The 21,717-nt window shown below is 38.2% G+C and overlaps 1 protein-coding gene across 1 annotated transcript in view; it reads left to right on the top strand.

Moving 5' to 3' along the window:
* The window catches only part of LOC136707350 (histamine H3 receptor), a 32,661-nt gene extending 13,236 nt beyond the window's left edge, over positions 1 to 19,425 (top strand). Inside the window, exon 3 of the mRNA XM_066681359.1 lies at positions 16,282 to 19,425. Coding sequence (XP_066537456.1) covers positions 16,282 to 17,067 — 786 coding nt within the window. The 3' untranslated portion in view covers positions 17,068 to 19,425. The remainder of the gene's footprint in view (positions 1 to 16,281) is intronic.
* The last annotated feature ends 2,292 nt before the right edge of the window (positions 19,426 to 21,717 follow it).

Genomic DNA, 21,717 nt, shown 5'->3' on the forward strand with positions numbered 1-21,717 from the left:
AGGTTGTGGGTAAACGCATTTCCTCTAATGGTTGGTTGCATGCACTTTTTGAACTACTATAGAAGCTCATTTGTATCTCATATTGTATAGTTTTGTAGCACCTTTGGTAACGCAGTTAGCCTTCTCTGAGCTGAGACCTTTGCATCTTAAGTGAGGCAACGGTTGTGCTTTTCTACAGCCAGAAAGAAAGAGACTGCAGAGCTAGCAAATGATGAGGAAACATCTGAATTTCATAAAAAGTTGTTTTTATTACTCTCATGAACGTCACCTTTAAAACATTGTGGGACATAATCTGCAAGTGTCATGAGACATTTATTGCAATATACATCCTCCCTGTTTGAGTAATACTGTTTGACCATTTCTAATAGTCCTTCCATTTAAAAAAAAACCAAACACCTGAAGAGCCTGGTCTTTTTGCAAATTCGGTAAAAACAAAAATGAGAAAATTGATATATAAAATGATTCCAGTGTACAGCACACTTTAGTCTTCCTTGTAAATCTCTGATCTCTGTGCCCTGAAATGCATTCCATCAAGTCAATTAGTATTAAATATTTCCCAGTAAACACCCGAAATCTAGAGAACTGTACACAGAAGCATTTTGGATTGTGGAGTAATGTCAGTTTACAAAATACCGAACTGATATGTGATGTTTATATAAGAGGATTGATAAGACGCCAGACAAACCAAGTCTGCTCATCATCTGTTAGAGATGTTTTCTTTTATGGGTGAACAAAAAGTCACAAGGTCGGAACCAAAAAGGACAAAGGAGAACTGGGCTCTTCGAGTTTAAAGGGGTATGTTCTTGGACGAGTGGAAGAGGTATGCCAACTATTTTTTTTTTTTTTTTTTACATGAACTATAAAACACTAATTCATGATACAACCCTCATGGATTTAAACACTACTCAGCCATATTACCACTATTCCTTGTTCCTGCATTCACTGTTCATTGTCTCAGCCCCACTGACCAAACAGGGGCACTTTGTAGATCTATATCTAAAGACTGTGGTCCTTTTGTTGCTCTGTATACGTTGTTTACCCACTTTCACACTGTTCTTCAAATGGTAAGAACCCCCATAGAATAGGTCTGATTTGATTAGTTGATATGTTTAGGGTTGTTGAATAGTGTTGTGGTGTTGATGTGTGTTGAGCTGGTATAATTATATCGGACACATCTGTACCGCTCGAGTTTTAAACCCTTCAATGTCACCGCTGGACTAAGGATTGTCTACCAATCAAAATATGCAGCCAACAGTGTCCTGTGTTCACTGATGAATGATTAGGACGATGATTAACATTACTGTCTCTGACGAGGGTACGTGTTTCTAAAATGGTGGACAGTGTGTGTTGCTCTGGATTGAGTGGATTGGACACAGTCCAGCAGCACTGCTGTGTCCCCTTGAAAACCAAGTTTCACTGCAGCGCTGAGAGTTATCCAACACCAAATCCCACGTGTTTTCTGGTGGTCCTGATGACTGAACAGGGTCCTGTATTGTTAGTAGAGCTGAGAGAATGGAAAGTGACTGCAGAAACAAGACAATGTTAGATCTGGTTCAGTTAGGACAGAGACATTTTTTGAAATCACAGAATGACCTACAGAGAAAGCGTGCCAAGATAATTAACTTTGCTAAATTTACCAAGTAGCTTGTTGTTCTCTATCTGCCTCATTTAAATAACTTACTCTCACCATTGTAACGACGTTCTAAAAACTCATTTAATCTAGAACTGGATTGTTATAGCTGGACTGTGCTTGAGAAGCCCATCTAGGGTTCTGCAAAATTCAGGGAATTTTTAAAATTGGGAAATTTACCATGGGAATTAACAGAAATTAATGGGTAATCATGGGAATTAAATGGGAATATTCCAAGCTAAAGGTGAGAAATTTGCATACAGTTTTTTTTTAAATTCTGAACCATAAGCTTAAAATCTTAGTCTAAAATAATCAGATATGATACCAAAACATAGCATCATAGAATAGTGCTCCTCAATCCCAGGAACATTACACACTCAAGGGCTATTGACACCACGCCTACTGCAGGCACTGTTCATTCCTTCATCACATGTACAGCATATGTCCAGATGATTTCTAGAAACCTGACACACACCCCCACTTCTGAAAGCAAACATTTGGATGAAAGCACTATGTAAAGTCAGGTACGTTTAGATGAGGTTTATATTTAGTAGTATTGAAACACTTAGCAACTGTGAGAGTTCATCTTAATAGTTGCTGGTAAACTGGTAAATCAGAAAAGCTCAATGAACAATTTCATTTAAGGGACTAGTTTACCAAGGCTAGCAGGGTAGTAAAAGGCTAGCTACCTATGTATTTTTGCCTCAACGGGTTTCTGTAACCAAGAATTGATACATTATTTATTTAACATTCTGAGGACCATTAGCCTTAGTGTTTTTACATGTCATTTTATTTAACAGAAGACTGCCTTGTTAGTTATTTGTTTTGTTATGCCTTCATGTCAAAAAAGTAGTACATTGATGATAGTGTATGATATAGTTCCTTTAAAATTAACCAATCTTTTCTATCAAATCCAACAAATTCACCAAATTTCCATAGAAAGTTTACATTTTCGAACATTTCCAAAGTACCCATGGAAAGTTATCAGTGATTGACTGGAAATTTAACTGAAAATTTCCACCCCCTTTTCAACCCTAGGCATATCTAAAATATAAATCTGGACCCCAAGGAAATATATTTACATAGTTTTACCTTGGGAGGGATGTGTATCTGTTCAGTCTGTATCTCCCCATTGGACATGCAGGGAATCATAAAAATATAACCCTTGAGTCCCAGACCGTCAATCAGTTTGATTTGTATGGCACTTGCATAAGGAATTAAAGGGCAAGGCAGGCTGAGGGAGACATCAAAAATCACAAACTGGAAAGCTAGGATTTGGAAATTGATCTTATAAACTTGAGTCTGATTTGAGATGTTTGTGTGTTTTACTAATTTGCATTTCTAAGCCTGAGATGTGAATTCAAAGATTTCTGTAGTTAGACACACACCCAAACAAAGAAAGACCACTTCCATTTCAATGTATTTAGCATAACACTGAATTATGAGCACTGATTTATATTTCTATGAACTTGGCAATAGTTTATTCCAAAGGCAAAGACAGCTCTCTGTAATGAATTTGAATGGGAAGAATCAGAGTCAGAGCAAAGCAAGTGCCCCACATTTCCAAAGGTTTCTGAAGACAACTTGCAAAAGCATGTCAAGTGATTTCCTGCTAAAACTTCTTAATTGGGTGTCTGGATTAGGAGAAGCCATTACGAGTGCAAAGAGGGACAGTTTTGAAGGGACACTTTTTGGTTCTCAAGCTTTACATTAACTTTACTTTGTCTAAGGACATTTGTACATAATGACCCAGATAAGTTATATTTTGTCAGGATCAAGGGGGTGGACTGACGGAGGTGGATGCACACAGTAAACTCTTTATTTATAGAAACGAAATATAACAAAACAAAGACAAAGACTCAGGCAAAAACGAAACAAAACGGAATGAGGAAAGAAAATGAGCGACTGACAGACTGGAGGGAGCAAAACAATGGAGGAAATGACAACGGTGAAACAGTGTGGAGACAGACAGACTAGACTGAGTAACAAGATAAATGAGAAACGACAACCTGAAACGAGAAACTGCACAGACAGACAGATTAATCATAAACACGGAGAGCTAAAGCAAACAGGACAGACAGACTAGAAGGCTGAACAACATGACCTGGGAAATGAAACGAATGACCAACAAACGTACAGAGACAAAGGGACTTGTATACACACAAGGACACCTGAGACTGATAACGAGGGGGCAGGACTACAAATGAGACACGGATTGGGAGGAGGAACAAAGGCGGGACATGGGCGGAGACATGGACAATAACAAATAGAGCCATGTGCTAAGAGAGCACATGGTGGACAAGGGTGTGACATATTTTAAGAAAAATAAGTTTTGTATTATTTTTACATGATTAATAAGTTATTACTTTAACATTGACAATTTGGGGAGACCTCATTAACCATTGAGATTCAGGTTTTTTTTTTTTTAGTGGATTAATTGATTTATAAAACTAAGTGCACAATGCTTAAAAAACCCAACATATCTGCAGCATCTTAATGAAGTGGAATAAACAATATAATAAACATAAATGAAAATGATAAACAATATAAAATGACAAATGTGAACAAGCCCTTAAAACATTGTTATAAACATTAAAAAAAGATTATGGATGTTTTATTAAATATGTTTACAAATGTTTCTTTTTAACATTGTTTTAAAACTGAATGACATAAATATTTGAAAAAATTATGGAGGAAAATCTTCTGGTGACATAGACCTAACAGGACTTGCTCTTTTTGATTAGACTCCCCATAGCATTCAAGTGAGACATGCATGCCTCATAAACAGTGCTTTATAATGAGAGAAATCAATTAAATAGCTGTTAAATCATGTTTGCCTCAAGGATCCAGTTGCTTTATCCAGCGTTTATCATCGTCTTGTCACTGAAGACTTTCCCCGTTCACATATATTTCACACATAAACCAAATCGAGCGTCATTTCTCAGTTTGATCATGTTTTGTGATTACGAGAACAGAAACTCAGATTGTACATTTGTTTTTATAGGCTCGGCTAATCATGGCCATTTTTAAGAACCACTGACAGGAGCTAAGAACATGCTAATGCTAAGCACTGAAGGAAACACTGTTTTCACCACTCTCCTGCCACAACTGTGACCTGCAGAGTATTAATGTATCACCCAAGTGGTCCGCCCACTAATCTAATGGACCGTAGGAATATAAATGAAGCACGTTCTTGGTGAAGTGTTACAAAAGCTTCAAAGCTCTTATAGGAGCTCCATGCGAGCAGACGGCTCCGCTGCACCCCGACAACGCCTGCTTTTGTTTAGTGCTCCCTCCAACAGACACACAGACACACTTAACATCAGAGCAGCGAATCCAAACCACACAGGCGTAATCTCAGCCTTTAATCTGGCACTCTGTGCTATTTGATCTCACAAACTCTGCCTTTGTCCATTTTCACTCTACTTTAGATAGTAGCTTCAATCAAAGGTGGGGAAGGAGGCTGAGTGCAGATGGAAAAAAAATATATAAAAATAAACAACAAAAACGAAAGACCACAACATGAAGCGAGGTTCTGAGTTTACACTAAAAGCATGTCACTTGTTTAATGAGTGCAAATGAAGGAGGAGCACTGAGAACGATGGGTGGAAAGGTACAAGGTCCAAAAGTTGACTATTAAAAGAATTGGGCATTTCATTTTGGAAAAAACATTTCTCTCATGGTTTATCATCAAGCAGTCTGCGCTAGCGAACTCTTTGTCATGCACTGGGTTTTTCTAAGAAAGTTACTGGAGCAGATCATCCTGACCCTCGGTTATAAATAAAAATGGAAGGCAATACTCTGTGCTTAAGGAATAAATTAAAAAAAAAGATGGCTTTAAACAGCAAAATGTTTCTTCTGAGTTTGATTACTCCAAGCTATTTATGGTCCTATGTTTCAGGCCCATAGCTGAACCTATTTAAGGTAATAGGCTGGAATTAAATATAGGACTTACAGGGGCATTTAATTAAATTAAAATATCAAAAAGTATATTTATTTCAGTAATTCAATTCAAAAATTGAAACACATTACACAGATTCATTACAAACAATGATCCATTTCAAGTGTTTATTGAGCTGCTTGAGTCTAGTGTGAAGTCTCCACTATCAGTGATGGTTTGGGGCGCTGTGTCATCTGCTGGTGTTGGTTCACTGTGTTATTTCAAGTCTAAGGTCAGTGCAGCCATCTTCCAGGAAATTTTAGAGTGTCATGCTTTTCTCTGCTGACAAGCTTTATGGAGATGTGGATTTCATTTTCAAGAACGACTTGGCACCTGTCCACACTGGTTATTAAACCAGGTATTGGTACTTTTGGCACAGCATCACTGTGCTTAATTGGCCAGCAAACTCGCCTGATCTACACCCCATAGAGAATCTATGGGGTGTTGTTAAGAGGAAGATGAGAGACACCAGACAATGCAAACGAGCTGAAGTCCGCTATCAAAGCAACCTGGGCTTACATAACACCTCAGTCTGTCACAGACTGATCGTCGATGCAGTAATTCAGGAGCCCTGAACAAGTATCGAGTGCGTATACTGTACATACTTTTCAATAGGCTTACGTTTCAATAATTTAGTCTTATATAATATATTAATTTTCTGAGAGATTGAAGTTTGTTTTGGTTTTCATTGGCTGTAAACCATAATAATCAACAAGAAAGAAACAAATGCTTAAAATAGATCCCTGTTTAATGCATCCATAAGTTACTGAAATAAATTAATTTTGATGATATTCTAATTTGCTGCCAGCACTGCTCTCCCCGCAGGTTTTTTTTGAGGACATTTGTCAGATTTTCCTTTACTTAGAGGAGTAGTAGACTAATAGGTGCCAAATAATTGGCTGACCGCTGTTTCAATTATAATATATTTTAGAAATTCAGTTCATAAGAGGCTTTTTTATTAAGGAGGTGGGTTCTAAATTCAGCTGGACAGTGCAAAGTTACTCTCCCAGTTCAGCAGTTTCCAGATAAGCTGGTATTCGGTCAGCCAGAGAAAACAGAAGCGGGGAAGCATATTTGCAGTACAAATTAGCATCAAAATGTCTCATTTCACGGAACGCAAGGTAGCATTTTTACCTTAAAATTACAGCTTCTAAATCATGGTGACGCTCCATTGACCTGTAAAAGGGAGAATACAGCTTCTGTCATTGCTACTCCAGGAGGAGCACTACAGAAACTTCACTATGTAACACTGAGGAGGGTAGGCATCCACACCCCGCCTCCTTAATTTCAGGACTGTGCTGTAAACATACTTAGCAACAGTAGTAAAACTGATTAAAATACACTGATTAAATGGATCTTTAAGCAAGTATCTGTGTGTTCTGAACTCACACCCAAGTTGCCATTACAAACAGCTTGAGGAAAAAAAAGTCCAGCTTGGCTAGGTTTCTGAATGAAAGTGTCTTTACACATTTACTGCATGTCAAACAGAGAAGTTAGTCGCCAGAATGCCTCAGCTGACTCAGTTAATCAAAACACAGGATAAGTCATACCCGAATTTGGTGGTAAAAATCATTCGACTACCATGGATCTAATCAGCCTACATATTTTTGGGACTGATTTTTGAACACACAGCAAAAACATTTATATAAAGCCAAAAGTGAGCCATTTGTGCTACAGCACTGTGCAAAATCAGAGATCACACTCCTTTATTCAGTATAAATTCAAACCAGCCAGGAAGTAGTATATCAATGAATAACAATTGACAACTCTCCAAGACCTGACAGAATTAAAAAAAAAGTTCCCATCAGCTAAAACAGGCTTTAAAAAACTACTTAAAAACATGGAGGGTGGTCTCTAAACACAACTTTGGAATTTAGGCAATTTATGACTGATAACACCAGGTATGACCCCAATAATTTCACCTAAGATTCCAGTATCGTGATCCTAGTTGTTGACCCAAATACTGAACTAAGATTCCATAACAGTTTTGGAAGATTCCTAAAAAATATCCAGTATCATAACTGGTAACTATTCTGAAATCTAGATACTAACTTTGGAAGGTAGACAATTTAGTGGATTACAAAAATGGAGCTAATATAATATTTGGATTTACATTCCAATTTGGGGGTCCAGATCATTTTATAATCTAGTGACAAGCCCAAAGTGTTTCACCAATTATCAAAACTGTTGCATCGATTCCTGGAACCCAAACTGTAGTCTGATTTTCCAATATTGGGATCCAGAAATCAATCCAACATTCTAGTATTGTGATCCCAGTTAAGAAGCCCAAATATGGCTCTGAATTTCAGTATTGTGATCCATGTATTAATCCAAATTTTAATCTACAATTCGAAACTTATTTGACCTATCTAGCGCCGTCTGGTGACATGCACTCATCCAAATTTTTACATAGGCTTAATTCATTTTGCTGGGACTGAACAAATACAGGTCAGAATCTTCCACGCTTTCATATTCCTGACTATTATGACATATCCACAAGTGATACGGTTACTTATCCATCATTCAAAATTGTGATAAAGATTCACAACAATTTTAATCTTAACAACAATTTGTAATTCCAGTTCGATAAATGTTCTAAAATTCAAAATCTCAACGTCTATTTGGTGAACTTGTCTGTTTATATAAAATAAAACATACACACTTTAAATGCATATGTACTGGCAGAATCATCAATGGAGGATGTTTTCCCTTCATTTTGTGGTGCAGAATAAATATTTTCCAGATAGGAAGAGTCTTTTTTTTCTTCTTCATTTTCCCCAACTCAGAACACTACAGCAGAAACTGTAGCGGACTGGGTTACCTCCTCCGTCTACTGAAGATCAGGTTCACTGTCAAAACTTGTAAAATCCAAACTCAGAATATAGCTCCTCAACCACAAGAGAACATGACGATCAGTTAACATTTTGGCAGAAAGCTTTCAAGATTGGCTCCAGAGCTCAAGTGTTTTCTGTGTAGAGATTTATAATTCTTTCTTAATATCATATTACATTATTCATTATACATTGTAATTACCATAGATTAGGGTAATTAAACACACAGTAGGTATCTGGTGACTGGCAGCATAATTCTTATCCTAGTCTCTGACTTGTTCACTTTAGTGTTCCAACACTGAGCTTTTGATTGACACTTGTGTCCTTTGAAGGCTTCTGAACACCTTGGAGATGGTTCTTTATTGGTGTGCATTTGTAAATAGTGTGCTATGATATTTTGGTGTACATTGCTTTGCACTTCACTGCACTAGACTTTAACATGTATAATACATTGTAAAAAGAACTTATAATTGATTCTAAAATTGTAAACAATCAGATCCCACATTACAAAATTGGAACCAGTATCATGATTTGGAATATTTACAAATAAACATTTCTATGTGTTCTCTGTTAGATCCCAATTAATTTCTGTAATTAGAGCACACATAACATATGGAATAATTTCTCATTTTAACAATAATAAAAAAAAAAAAAATAATAGTCCGATTTGCCCGTTTTAGAAAATTTAAAAACGTTACCATTTTCACCAGATGGCATCGCTGAATGGTCACTGCATAGTCCTCAGATTTTTTTGCACATTTGGAAGAGCAAAAGTATTGCAATAAGAATATATTTCTTGTATTTTGTGCATGTAATGTGTAAAACTGATACTTTCATTCATGTGATCATGATTATTACGAAACGCAAAGTCCATTTTAGAAAAGGCATGGATTGGACACAAACAGCATCCAGTCCCCAACAATTCTTTCAAAACAATTCTGCAGTGATAATATATATATATATATATATAATATATAACATGTCTTGTTATTTAACAAATGATGGATAAACATTCTGGGTTCTTTGTTTTTGTTCAGTGTCTGTCGCTTTATTTCCTTCCATTTCTGCAGCAGAGACTCGTTTTTTTCTTTTCCAAATTTGGACACACGGACAGCATTCATGGGCTTCAGATGCTACAGGCAGGCTGCCCGTGTCCTGTTCTTTAAACTCCATCTCATCGGAGTCCAATTCAAAATCTATTGTGGACATCACTTCTTTTTAAACCCCAGAGCTGGCAATTAAGCTTCCCCCCAAAAAAGTGCCATGCCATAACACGTTTCATACAGATCCAGAAATGTAAATAAAATGTTTTACTCCAAATGAGTTTGAGTGAGTGCTCAATATTGGACTGCGTATGCGTACACCAGAGTTGCAGTTTAGCAGCAATGACACAGGAAAGATTCCTACCTTCAACAGTGAGTAACTTTACAGTAAAGGACAGAGAATTCATGTTTGTGTATTCATTTATTGTCTGTGACTGCTCATTCAGTTCAGGGTCTCTGTGGGTCAGGTGCCTACCTGGAATCACTGGGAGCAATGTGGGGTAGAAAATGTAGGTTTAATTTCAGCCGCTGCCTACCATCCAATAGGTTTGAAGGCTTTTTCTAAAATTAAAAGACCTCTAGGGAGTTTGCACCTCTACTGGTGTAGTAACAAAGGGTATATGGCAGTATTCTTCTATTAAGGACATGGCCTGGATCAGTCGCACATAAGCCCAAGGTCCTAGTAGCCAAAGCGTAGTGGTGGCTAGGGATCAGAGGAACCATGTTCTCTGAAGTAATTCATCCAATGTCTCTGAGTGGCTTTTGAGATCCAGAGCTAATCATCCAGCATCAGTACCTGACCTCACTAAATGCCACTGCAAATACATCCGAGGAACCAGATGGAGCTTCCATTACTTAAGAGAATACAGTTTCACTGCTCTGTAGCTCAACACTAGTGACTATACTTCACTTTAGCCCAGCGGTTCCCAACCTTTTTTGCACCACGGACCGGTTTCATCTAGGAAAATGTTTTTCACGGACCGGCCTTCATATGCTCAGGCCTTGCTCGATAATCGTTAATGACGTAATCTAATAATAAATCATCCGCAGTGGTCTTATGTCAAATGCAAACATCAACAGACAACAAACAACCTTTTGTTCATAAATTAATAATCAACAACATCTCTCTAAATGAAAATATTCATTTTAGAACGAAAATCCTTTCTAATAAGAAATAATTATAATAAAAAACTAAACTCGATTCAAGTGACAATACTGGTCATTTCTATATAAAAGGGTGAACACGTCAATCAAATAATAATAATAATAATAATGTCAATTAGTGAGAGCCCTGAGCATGTTTCTCTGGAACGAGCCGGTCCCATCTCAGAATAATGGGAGACAGTGACATCCGTAGTGTGTTCCGTACGTTCAATCTGTTCCATAGTTTCGTTTTGGTTGCGGTCACTAGAGAAAATCCTGCTTCACAAAGATAGGTGGTTGGAAATGGAAGCAGGGCTTTCAATGCATTTTGGGCGATCTCAGGGTTATTCTGCCTCGATTTTAACCCAGAACACTGGACAGTTGTTGTTTGAAACATACTTTTAAGGCCACCGTCATTTGCAATGTCCAGCAGTTGATCCTCTTCTAGCACGGACAGGCTCCATTCACCAGGTTTGTTTACAAATGGGTCGCGGATCCATTCTTTCGCCATCCGTGGGTCATTCCGCACAGAAGTTACTTTTCAAAATAAAACATCAACATTTAGACTGATAATCAATAAAAAAAATAAATCAAATGTTCTGTGCGGCCAGGTACCTAATGGCCCACGGCCCGGTACCGGGTCGCGACCCGGTGGTTGGGGACCGCAGCCAACTATTGACATTGAGAATTGTGAACGTAGTCATTTGCTCACTGACCCAGCTCATTCTTTTCTATTCCTTTCCTACTGAATATACAGAAGCAGTGTGTGCTGCAGTAATTCAGCTACGGGAGACAAATTCACAAAACAGGTGTCTAGATATTTTAAATTGACATTGTCAAGTCACCAGTTCTGCAGCTTGGTTCTAATTGGTCTGCCACATGCTGCACAGATGTGTATCAGTCTGACTGGAATGGTTTCAGTAAAAAGTAACCTGTTGTGAACTACTGCAACTCATCTTTATAGTATGGGTATGTGATATTGAAGGGAGGAAAAAAAAAAAAGGGGGGGGGGCACACTCCTCTTCTAATGAATTATTTTTTTCTATTTTAAAGAGGCACCATTTGCAGAAACTGAATCAAATGCCAAACGTTTTGTAGAGTATCAACAGAAAAGGGCCAATAGAATAGGACATTCTGGAGCAGTGCCTAGCATTGGGCTATGGCGCTATGGAACTACATCCCCTGGAGTTCCATTCAGTTGCTTTAGGATGAGTTGAAATGGCATTTATGATCCAGAACCAAATCATCCAGCAACAACAGTACCTGACTTCACAAACAATCCCAACAGCAAGCCGAGAGTTTAAGCCGTTACTGCAGCAAAACGGGGCAAAAGTCTTCATTTCAGAGGAAACAGACGTGCATGTGTCCATAAATGTTTGGCCTAATATCTTATTTGTTCGCTTGCAATATATTAAAACCACTGTTGAAACAGTGATGGGGCACAGTTGAAGGCATGACATTAAATGAGACTAAACCATTGTGAATTTCATTGATTTAAACACGATTCTTCATAAAACAAACTGTGCCAACAACGGGGGGAGGAAAGAATAAAAAAAAAAGGCTATTGGCAATATTTACACCGTACGACCTTAGTGTCATTAACACCTACACCGCAATACAATACGGATTAACAGTCCTAAAACCCCTTTAAAAGTTACAAGTTTACTTTAAAAGTTACAGCTATAAATTTACTCATAACATGGTCGACCACTAGTTTCCAAGACTAAGCAACACAGTGCAAAATATACTGTAGTAAATGTAGGAGGGCACAACATTAAACATTAAACGCCATACCTCTTTCCCCTAGCTCTGTAGGGGTCAGGCAGGCGGCATGAATAAGAATTTGAAATGGCCGACAGATCTGTGGGGATCATCAGGTAACGCACTAATTTAGAGCCCAGCAGCTGCCGCTCTTTAATATGTTCATTAGGAGGGGGCTCCTTTGAGCGAGTGCTTCAGCTAAAGAGCTCTTCAATCAACAGCCTGAGATTTTTACTTTCTCACCGTGTCTCCCTTCGTCTCTCGGCTCGCTTTTCACTCGCCTCTGCCAAAACGCAAATCATTTCCATTATTGTGCTAGAGATGGCATGTTTTGTTTGGCCCGTTTTCTTCATGATTTGCACAGAGGTTTTGAAGGCTGCTATTGCATATTGCATTTTTCTCCCTCATTTTTTTAAGAGCTGTTGTAGTGTAAATGGAGTAGCACTTAGTCATGCTATTTCAATAGTGATTAGAGACATTTTCCTGGCTTTGCTACGTAGTTCCTGGTCTTTTGCACACATCTTTAAAACAACAAATTGGACCAAGGTCAAGGTGGTTCTGGATGATGATGATGATTAGGTATAACACTGAGGTCAGATGGTGTCCCAAATACAGTATTCATACCAACCCACTTTACCATTTCCCTAACGTCTTTTACGATGTAGCTTTCTCTAAAGATAACATTCTACTTTCTCAAACAAAAAACATATAAATATGAAAACCAATTCCTTATTAGTAAATTCAGTTACTATAAAAAGGTCCCTTTTTGAGGGACATACGTTCAGGGATCTTCAAATCCAGACCTTAGATCCAGGCCAGGGTTTTACTGGATGATACTTTGAAGACCTCTTTATTATAAGAAAACATGAAATGGGACAAGTGCCCATTAGCCCAAGGTCACCAAAAATCAATACTAAACATCTAGATAAGCATATATCACCATCATACATTGTGGTTGGGATGTAGTGTACATTTGGGATGAGACTGAGTGGCATTAATGACCCAGAATGGTCTTCTGAAACCAGTATCTGACCTATTTCTTGTGGCTGAATGCCATCACATCCTTATTGCTAGGCTCCAGCATACAGTCAAAATCCTAACATGCTTCATATTAATACTTTTCAGATTAAATGTTGGATGTGTCCACAGAATTTGGCCATATTTTACATGTACAACATGAGAATGTGGGTTTAGATCAAGTTGGGGACGTGGGGTTATGTAAATTAACTCAATCCTTCACACAATCTTTACTATTATGAGCTGTTTAATGGTAGTAAGTTAAGTTTTGAGCAGCCTATAGACGTGTTAGGAGCATGCATCCAACTTAACTATAGCTTCAAGTTTCCCTCCTCTGACATATGCATGTGTCACTTAGGCCAGTGGTTGTCAAACTGTGGTACGCAAAGCAGCAAGAGGTGGATTTCACGAGTAAATTAAGGAATTTATTCATAACTGAAAATGTAAAATCTTTATCTGTAAATTACATAATGGTTCACAGTTTTCATAATTATGCCCAAATGAAACTAATTTGTGTTTTGATGTGAGCAATTTGGATTTTATTATAAAAAGGGCAAGGCAAAATTGAAAAAAGCAAACCGAGACCAAGCCCGAGAAATACTCTGAAGCCCATAATGACTAAATCCAGAGGAAAAAAGAGAACTAAATTGAGAATTCTGTACACGTGAAGGCAAAATAAAAGAAAGCACTCGGCTGAAGGAAACCGTGGCTGTTGTTCGCATCATTACAGCCCTGAAACAAGGTTTAACACAGCACCACCCCTCCTTCACCTGCTACATGCGCATAGAGACGTTGTGACCTGCCACAAACGCTGCTCTGTTTTCACCTGTAGCCTATAAAAGCACATAACTGTTATTAAATTGATCTCTTCTCACTTTTATTTCTTTCAAAATGCTTATTTCTCATAAATTTATAACTGTGTTTAAAACGTTAAGTTCGGGCCTATATTTATTTGCATTCTCTCTAATTTGTAGCAGTCATTTTAGATAATTTGCATTAACACAAAATGTCAATTAAATAAAAAGCAATACAAACACGTCAAGCAAGTCTTATGCCTCCGGAACAGAGGAAGAACCAGGGGCGCACATGTTTATGTGGTAAAAATCATAGGTGGTACTTGGAGGTTTTGGTTTGTTAATGGGTGGTATATGGAAGCATATCTGTCTCATCAGACTTTGAAATATTACCACCTTTGAATTTATAGCACTGATTTATTTTGCACTGAAATTATGCATCTGAATTTTGTTTCTTCTGAATTTAAAGTCTTCAGATTTACACCTTAATTTTTTGCTTCGCGATTATGCATCTGAATATAATTGCTCTTGAATTGAACTCGTGAATTTTCAAGAACACGTTTTCACTGTTATTATTCAAGGTTAATAAATTTAGATTAAAAAAAAACTCAAGCTTAAAAAAATTCAATTGATATTTCAAAGTTGCTCAAATTCGATAGATTTCAAATTCAGATGCCAAAATACGAGTGAAAAAATTCAGATACACATCCGGGATACAAAGGATAAGCAATCTGTTCATTTGGATTTTCTGTTCCACCTTAAAATGCTGCACTAGTTGCATTCTGTCGCCGCTAGATGGTGAAATACGAACACAACTTCCATACCGTGGAAAAACTACACGTTTAGCTTCTTTCCGCGGATATTATCTCTTTATTTTCAAAGTGTCTCAGAAATCTGAAAGGCTCATTTAAGGCACAACATAACACACTATTGATGTCCTGAAGATGAAGAAATTTTACTTGGAATTTTTTGTCATGGCCCTGTGAACATAGCCCTGAGACTTAAATTCAAATTAAACAAAATTCAGTGCTACAAATTCAAAAGTAGTAATATTTCAAAGTCTGATGAGACAGATTTGCTTCCATAGTGGTACTTGGTCTAAAAAGCTTGAGAACCACCGCCTTCAGTGTTAAAAACACGCATCACGCTTAAATCCACAAGATGGACTAACGCGGTGGTTCTCAAACGTTTTAAGGTACCTTTTAAAAACAAAAGGTACAACTGTGGTACAGTTGTGTTCCCTAAAGGTACATTACATTGTCTTCTCCAGAAGAGGTGTATATTTGTAAGTTTCATTAAAGTACCGTGTAAAATAAAACAATAAAATAAGTGCTGAACATGAAAGGGTGCAACTAAATATTTAAAAATAATAGAATATGGTATACTTTTACTGTGTAAGGGTATATACCTCCAGAGTGACAGCAAGCGTACCACCACACTTTGCCACTCTCCATTAAGTTATCATTAAGCATGGACGGTGAGGACTACCAAGGTTTTCTCAATCACATGACATGCTTCAACAACTCGGAGGAGAAAACCAACTGCCAAATTTGCTGGGTCAGGTAAGAGAGCCCATGGTGACTAAGATTGAGTGATGGGGAAGAACGATGACATTTCTTGTCCTTTACCTAGATTAACAGGTGTAATGGTGTTTGAAGGAAGTGCTAATTTGTGGGATATGAAATGTAATTCTTTGTAAATTCCCTGACGATGTTAACTACTTTGCAAAGTAGTTTCAGTGCAGAACTAAAAAAAAACATTTCTCACAAATCAAAGTGGTTCAGCTGCCAACAACGTCAAAGCACGGTGTGTGCATCTTTTTCAGCCCTACAGGAAACCATGAAATGAGAGAATGGCGAAAAAATATGTAAAGCTGCATCAAGGCTGTTTGCAGGATGCATGTAATTTCACTGATGCAATCTCAAGTAATTTGCGATTTCAAAGCCTTCCATTTAGATGTCTTCACTTTGCTTCAAATATATGGAAATAAGCTGTCAGTATTTGTGCCAAAGCTTATGACAGGTAGCATAATCTCCAAGGTGTCCGTTTGTTATGAACTTGCATATTAAATTAACGTCACTTTTTTCCCCCCCTCTTCTGCCCTCCCTGCTCCTAATTTGAGGTGTCATACCGGGCCAGGCAGGGGATGACACGCTGTGCCCTTGGGAAGATGGCCACCGTGTGGATATTAGCCTTCCTCCTCTATGGCCCTGCCATACTTCTGTGGGAGAGATTTACTGGAGAAAGCCATGTACCGGAAGATGAGTGTTTTGCAGAATTCTTCTACACCTGGTACTTCCTGCTCTGTGCCTCAACGCTGGAGTTTTTCTTTCCTTTCCTGTCAGTGACCTACTTCAACCTCAGCATCTACCGCAGCATCAGAAAGAGGAGGTTACGGCACCGGCAAGAGATGAGCTCATCACAATTCCAAGGATCTGCTCCGTCTACCAAGCGAGAGAGACTCCGTTTAGCCTCCTACATATGTCACAGCTCCTTCATTCTGAAAAAGAAGCAGCCCAGTGAAGAAGGAGACAAAAGCTCTGAGCTCTGCTCCTCTTCTCCTGCAGTGGATCGCAATGACAGTCTGTCTGCGAGAAGCAGTCAGTGTACACGATTGATACAAGACAAGAAGATTGCCAAATCCCTGGCAATCATAGTTTGCGTATTTGCTGTATGCTGGGCACCATACACACTGTTGATGATCATACGTGCAGCATGCAGGGGGCAGTGTGTTTCTCACCACTGGTATGAAGTGACCTTCTGGCTACTTTGGCTGAACTCTGCGATCAACCCCTTCCTTTACCCTCTATGTCACAGCAGCTTCCGAAGGGCATTCGCCAAAATCCTTTGCTCCAAGCAGAGGTCGACTCAGGCTCCACCAGATCATCATTCCAACACTGCGAGATAATCTACTAAAGGATTTATGTTTTAGGTTGAGGACAATTGCTTTTATATAGCAGTGTTGTTGTAATATGTTTCAACATGTCAGATGTTTCTAAACAGGCAAGACTGATTTGTCGTCAAGTTCGCCTCTGTAGTTTTGCTTATGTGCTTTTACACCAAAACAAAATGGTGCTTTTTCACAGCATGGGATCAGCTTGACAGTTTCCTTTTTAAATGATGCTGTTTACTTTTACAAGCGGCTAATTTATTACAGGTCTCTCTGGCCAATCAGCACTATGAAAGGGTTACACAGCTCGATTCGTATTAGGCGTGAGCAGAGACACAAAAAATAAATAAAAATATACTTGCTTCCAGGGACCAGGTGCCAGATTTGGCAAGAGGAAAAGCAAAAGAGGTGAGCCGGGCCATGTAGGTTCCATGCAGTGGAAAAGCACCATTATTTACATACATAGTACAGAAGATTACATTGCTAATCCCAGTTGCTGCTGCCTTGAAGACAGACTTTGAGGGTAAAATTTATATAGAGTGTACTCACTAGGTAATCCGTGCCCAGGCACATTTGATCCCCCAAAGTCCAGTTCATATAACTGGTGGGTACACTCTGTACAGAGAGTGCTCACCCTGCCTGGGCACAGAATGTGAACATGCTAATGCTCTGATACCAAGTGTAAACACACAGGGATCACTGTGGTCTACTTAAACGTATATACAAGGTCTACTGCTGAGGTCCAGGGTTTGCTGGTAAAATTTACTAAGATATTTAGCTAAATTTATTTGCCTATGAAGCATGTGAGAGGGCAGAGAGTCACTGCAGACAAAACGACTTCAAATAAGCCATAAAGTGCAATCCTGAACTACATTGTGCTGTGAAAATGCAACTTTATTCCAAATAAAGTCATATTTGATGCTAGTTTAGCCTGGTCATGCTGCTTGACCAGAATATCAAAATCTAAAACAATGTATGCAGGTTTTAGTTTTGCTGGTAACTGGTCAATGTCGTTCTAGCAGGAACATTACACAGACAACAGCAGGCCATAAATATAGCACCTAATGCTGTATGAAGTGTTGCCAGTTTTGGACAATGTAAGGATATCACTAGTGTCAATTATTTAGGACTAAATTAGCTTAAGGCAAGTGTTAAGGCTACAACATTCTATAGATATGAACAAAAGTAGCTTAGCCTCACTACAAACTGTAGTATATACAACATCATGAAGATAAATTTTTTTGTATGTTGTGTATTAAACAACCTAATGTAGTCGGGGGCAACTGAGAGCATTAAGTATACAGAATGTACAATGCTAACAGTAATGCTAACTGGTAAGGCTTAAGTTTTGCTAGATGTTAGCCTCACAGCTCCCAAACAAGGCATGAAAAAGCAAACATCAGACAGCAGGTTCATCTTATCCAATCAAATATATGTTTGAGTACGGAGATAATTGTGTAACTCTGAAGTTTCAAAAACAGCAAAAAAATAAAATAAAATAAAAATAATAAATTAATTAATTAAAAAATAAGTCTATGTAATAGATGTTATTCATTCTACTGACATGTACACATTTTAAAGCAGGACTATTACCTTGTAGCATTGTCTAGCTGTCATAGTCTGAAATTAGTCTGTTGTACACACTATTGTTTGCATCTTATGTTTGTGTGTTTTTTGTTTTTTTTAACGAATACTAACATTTGAATAGCTCTAACAAGAGGAGTCCTATGGCACACTTCTTTCTGCAAATGCACTTTATTAATGTTTGAGTCTAATACTTAGTATTCTGTATAAAGCATTCATATTTTAAACCCAGAACACAATGTTCAACTGAGAAATCACTGCTGTCAAATAGTATTGAATTCTGATGTATTATTTGAGTCATAAAGACTGTACTCCTAACATTTGTGTATAACGTAAGTAAAATAATGGTCCAACGACACAGATCAGTGTTGTTTCAGATATGTAAATCTCGCTTGACCAAGTCCAGTGTTTTAAATGTACTCTGTGGTTATATCGCCACCTTGTGGTGGTGGTGGTGGTGTTTCTCCCCTCCTCCCCACCCATACATGCTGTAATGAATTTAAATGCTGTGGCTTAAATTTGTCTTGCCATCTAAGGCCCTGTGACAAAGCTGAAGTTGGTGTCCAATTCCTCAATACCTTATTGAAGTTTATCCTTCCACATTAAAATGGTGCAAAGTTACATTCCATTTAAGGATCTTGTGGAAAATTCAAACAGAAACATGGCAAATAAGAAGCCAGTTACAGCAATGTGGTCCCATGCAAGTATATTATGTTATGTGCATTTTGTTATGCAGTATTATATGATGTATTTCCAGAATGACAAAATTATAAAAATGTGTGTGTTTATAAAGTGTTGTTTAATACACCTGCTGGAGGAGTTATTCGTTCCTAAATTCCCAAGTGTGTGCATTAGAAAGCTTTTAAAATCCAACAGATATACATTCAAAAATGTGTATAGACAAGGAAGATGAATATTAAAGTTGGTGTGCCGTGATTCCAGCTTCTTGTTCAGAATATAAGCCAACTCAACATTATTTCATTATCGCCAAACATACCATTGCTCTGGATTTGTCGTTTCAAAAGATATTACACTGAGCATTTGCTGGATACCTTTTTTTTGCCATTTCATCTAAATTAACTGCATTGATTCAAGGGGCCCAAAGACGGATTTATTCCAGAGCCACTGGTTATCCAGTATTTGAGAGCAGCAAATCAGCCATAACAGCTTGAGAATATTGATGCAGATGTGGTCATGCTTGTGTGCACATGATTAAAAGCACACCATCAGATTTGCTGGCAGGGTAAGGGCGCTCATGTGGGCACGCTGATTTAGGAGATGTTGAGGAGTCCAAACACTAAAATTCCATAAGAGCAGAATGTGCCTTTCAGAAGAGCGTGACTACATTCCAAAATCAAAGTGTAGATTTAAAAATACAAGAAAAGGTCACATGCAATACTTAAAGTACAGTAATTGTGCTTTAAACTGTTAATAAATAAGGGACTGTCTAGTTATATTTACTCAAAACTTCAATTCAAATTGGGGTGTGTATGTTACTGTACACACAGTGATCTCCGTAGGCATCTTGTCTCTCCACTTCCAGTCTGGTTCACATACCATTTAAGTGTAATTTGTGGTTCTACTAAAATTGTCTCTACAAAATTTAACCTATTTGAACCATTCATCAAGATATGAACCTCACAGGTCCAGTATTGAGCAGGTACGTAATACTGTACGTAAATAACATACTGTAAGCACTTATCCTATCCTAACACCTATCCTCCTCGGTCCAGAGCCGCGTAACCGTGTATTCTTCCGCCGTGCACACCAAACAGGAAGTTCGCTTTACGACGTAAAACCACTTAAGTCAAAACAAGGCTTTATACAGTAAATGGGAGATGTGTCGTCACCACGAAACATCGTATCTCAGGACTGACGTAACCCGAGGACCTCCTGTATTTCACTTTTGCAATTAAACAAGTTTAATTTTCCCTGCAACAGTTTATTTTGAGAAAAATAAATCCCTCACAAGTCTACATCTTTGCAGTTTCTCTTAATTTGTCCCATTACATTAATATAATATATTACTGGGGCCTGATATTTGATATTTATTTACAGTGTCTCTCAGAGGGCACTACACTTTGGCCTGACTAGTTTGGTTAGTAATTCATCACTAAACAGGGGCCCTGTGTTTAAAATCCAAAGCGTAGCAGCGTTGCGTCCGATGGCACATGGCCACATCAGCTGAAAAAAATGGTGCACCCTCCAAATATAGTCAGTGGTGATCCTACAATGGTCACGGAGTGGAGGGGGCTGAGAAACTGCAGTCTACTAAGTGCACTTGGGTGGGGGTTTCTGATAAAATGGCTGCTGCGCAAGGCACAAGATAAATTGGTAACTGTCCTTGTATACAAATAAACTAAAGTTTGTGGACAGTAGTTAATGAATTTAGCTACATTACTACCAACTGTAGAGAGAGATTCCATAGTATCTGCACATATACAATATCAATTTAATAAATGAACTTGAGGGTTAACAAAAGCCCCCAGCACTGTTCTAATTGACGAAGCACCATCCCATACTTTTGAGATGATATGGAGAGGTGTTTGAGATGGAACCACTCATCCAACATTCGTATCCGACCTCACTATTATATTTGTCTGTGCTGGTCATAGAATACTCACTGCTAGTGTTTCAGCATCCAGTTTACTATCATTAAAAAGGAGAGCAAACTTCATACATGTTGATTGACCACAAGCATTTTAATGTCTGGTTATATCTGCTTTAAAATAAAGCTTTTGAATGTGACTTTACTGTGTGACCATACACTATTTAAAACCTAAACATTCAGTATAAACCCTGTAAAGCTTTTGAAATCTTTCTACTTGAACAATGCTGGTCTCCCCACAATCAAATCTTTGCTCCATCACTTGATGACGATAATGCTCCACAAATGAAAGCCACTTTCCTCATCTTGGTGTAAGTGGGGAAGCAGCAGTAGGCTGTATTATGATGGCGAGCTGCGGGGGGGAGGCTCTACATATAGGCCTTATTGTTTCAATTTCAGAGCGAATGAAGGAGGGAGTCCCTGGTAAGTTGCTAATGCTCGTCAATGCCGGCTTCCTTCCTGGTGGCAAATTAATG

Source organism: Hoplias malabaricus, chromosome 9, assembly GCF_029633855.1.
Source record: "Hoplias malabaricus isolate fHopMal1 chromosome 9, fHopMal1.hap1, whole genome shotgun sequence".
Classification (NCBI taxonomy): domain Eukaryota; kingdom Metazoa; phylum Chordata; class Actinopteri; order Characiformes; family Erythrinidae; genus Hoplias; species Hoplias malabaricus.